Raw genomic sequence first — 2,952 nt, forward strand, 5'->3', positions numbered from 1 at the left:
AAGGCAGGCACTTTCCTGGCAGTCTGATGGTTAGGACTCCACACTTCCACTGAAGGGGGCACAGGTTCAATCCCTAGTCAGGGAACTTAAGATCCCACATGCCGCTTGGCGCAGCCAAAAAGAAGAAAGTACAAGGCTGGCAGCCACAACTCTTGACCAGAGACAGGGTCCAACATAAGGCAGAAATTTTTTCAATGAGTATACCCAACAGACAGCAGCTTTCAATAGGGAGCAGGCTCTCTTCTAAACTGAATGACAGCTAGTAACAATTCTCTTTTGCTTCTCTGGCCTTTCTGAATCATCAACTAATCAAGCTTTGAGGGACAAGAAATAGGGGACCAGCACACCCTATTTGAAAGAATTAGAATCTGAGGTGTTAGGAAATGAAAGATAAGAAACCACCAACATGTGTATAACTCTCCTGAAAGTATGCTGGACCCTAAAATAGCTTGCCTGCCCCACTTCCCACTTCAATGGATTATGGTCATCTTGCTTGATTAAAAGCAGTCATAATAGTAACTGAGAATTCGTTATCCAGAAAATGCTTAATTCAGCTGAGATTAGTTGTCAAGCTAGTATTTGAGTTTTAGGAAGAAAAGAAGTGGACATTTAAGATCAAGTTATGGAGGAAAAAATGTATGATTAGAGTCAATTATAGCCTCTGGGAGACAGGAGACCTGATGAATGCCCTGGTCTCTCCAAACAAAGTCCTTGAAACATTAGTGAAGGGAGAAAGCCTGGCGAGACAACAGGAGGCAGGTACTTGGGAGTTGTCTAGTAACTTGGTTGTTGGAGGAGGGACTAGCTCAGGGCCGAGGGATACATCTGCGCTGGGGTTGCTGCCTTCAGATCACTGGAGAGGCAAGAGGCTGAGGACTGAAAACCAGAGAGGGAGTGATTCTCCATGACCAGCAGGATCCCAAAGACAGCCAGCCGCCAGCCTGGACTGCCAGCTCTGAACACACAGCTCCGTCTCACCCAGCCCGTGAGAATTTGAGCTAAAGGGCCAGTATCCCCTGGTAAGTGGAAATCCTGCCACTTCAAGACATGGAATCATCTGTCTCATTTGGAGTGATCCTTGCTGTCCTGGCCTCCCTCATTATTGTTGCTAATGCCCTCGTGGCCATGGCGGTACTCTCGTTGATCCTCAAGAATGACAGCATCAGTCTTTGTTTCACCTTGAATCTGGCTGTGGCTGATGCCTTGCTTGGCCTGGCCATCTCTGGCCTAGTCACAGACCAGCTCTCCAGCCCGGCTCGGCCCACGGAGAAGACGCTGTGCAGACTTCGGATGGCATTTGTCACTTCTTCTGCAGCCGCCTCTGTCCTCACGGTCATGCTGATTGCCTTTGACAGGTACCTTGCCATCAAGCAGCCCCTCCGCTATTTCCAAATCATGAATGGGTTCATGGTCGGGGCCTGCCTTGCCGGGCTGTGGTTGGTGTCTAACCTCATTGGCTTCCTTCCCCTCGGGATCCATGGATTCCAGCAGACCACCTACAAGGGGTCCTGCAGCTTCTTCGCTGTGTTTCACCCGCGCTTCGTGCTGACCCTCTCCTGCGTCGGCTTCTTTCCAGCCCTACTGCTCTTTGTCTTTTTCTACTGTGACATACTCAAGATTGCCTCCACGCACAGCCAGCAGATCCGCAACACGGAGCATGCGGGAGCCCTGGCCAGGGCTCACCGGCCCCCACGGACCCCCAGTGACTTCAAAGCTGTGCGCACGGTGGCCATTCTCATTGGCAGCTTCACTCTGTCCTGGTCCCCATTCCTTATCACGAGCATTGTGCAGGTGGCCTGCCAGGAGTGCCACCTCTACCTGGTGCTGGAGCAGTACCTGTGGCTGCTTGGTGTGGGCAACTCCCTGCTCAACCCACTCATCTATGCCTATTGGCAGAAGGAGGTGCGGCAACAGTTCTCCCAGATGGCCCTGGCTATGAAGAAGTGGCTCGCCGCATGCCTTCTTCTTCTCTCGGCCAGGGATGGGGGTCCAGAGGGGCGCAGGGAAAGTGTGCGTTACATCACCACCATGTCCCACTCAGAGCTTGAAGGCTAAGATGGTAAAGGCAGACCAGTTTCAAAGTGCCTCTCCCTGGCTTCGCAGAGCCCCAACTAGGAGATCAGATAGAGCTATAGGGGAAAGAGAGCACTTGCTTCTGGCAACTGACCACCCCCTGTACCCCTGCACCCCCTCACCCTCTATAAGCAGCTTCCCCATTTGCAAATCTCCATTCCTCCCTGCCCTTCTTTTGCAATGAGTGTGTTTCTCCTATACAGGTATACTTACTTAAAGCAACAAGTGTACTACTGGAAAGATGCTTAAACTCAAATCTTATTTTTGAATGCACTAAAACAGCATTGTCTAATAGAAATCTATTGCAAGCCACCTATGTAATTTTAAATGTTCTTGTAGTCATGTTAAAAAGGTAAAAATAGAAACAGACAAAATTAATGTTTCATTTGCCTCAATATACCTCAAACTTATTATTTCAACCTGTAATCAATATAAAATATCATACTTTTTTTCATGCTAAATCTTTGAAGTCTACTGTGTATCTTACCTTTACAGAACATCTCAATTCAAACTAGCCATGTTCCAAATGCTGAAGAGCTACACATGGACAGTGGCTATCAGATTAGACAGCACAGTATTAGAAAAATGAGGTTCTGTTCTTTGTAACTGCTTACTATAGTGATTGCTTTGATAAAATGAGGAGTCTTGCCCTCCCTGATATAATCAGACATTTTATGTAGTGAGGTTGTATAAATGTAGGAACCTGAAATAGATACTAAAGCTGGTCTTTTCCCATGCTTCATGGTGTTCAAAAGAGTGTTTCTTTGACAAATAGCCAGTCTTGTGATTATTTCTGCTGTTAACCTCCTACCCACCCAGCCCACCACCTTCTTAACTCTGTGGTGCCCCTTCCCCTCAGTTGGCCTCTTATGTCACTTG

The 2,952-nt window shown here is 47.9% G+C and overlaps 1 protein-coding gene across 1 annotated transcript; it reads left to right on the forward strand.

Annotated features, from left to right (window-relative positions):
• Window positions 1-1,047: 1,047 nt before the first annotated feature.
• GPR119 (G protein-coupled receptor 119) lies at window positions 1,048-2,055 on the forward strand. Its single transcript, XM_027535044.1, has one exon. It carries the CDS (start codon window positions 1,048-1,050, stop codon window positions 2,053-2,055), a length of 1,008 nt encoding a protein of 335 aa, XP_027390845.1.
• Window positions 2,056-2,952: the final 897 nt, after the last annotated feature.

The sequence above is a fragment of the Bos indicus x Bos taurus genome, chromosome X (assembly GCF_003369695.1).
Source record: "Bos indicus x Bos taurus breed Angus x Brahman F1 hybrid chromosome X, Bos_hybrid_MaternalHap_v2.0, whole genome shotgun sequence".
Lineage (NCBI taxonomy): Eukaryota > Metazoa > Chordata > Mammalia > Artiodactyla > Bovidae > Bos > Bos indicus x Bos taurus.

What these genes read in the sequence shown, in the direction of transcription:
- GPR119 (XM_027535044.1), top strand. Translation starts at nt 1,048, where the DNA reads ATGGAATCATCTGTCTCATTTGGAGTGATCCTTGCTGTCCTGGCCTCC.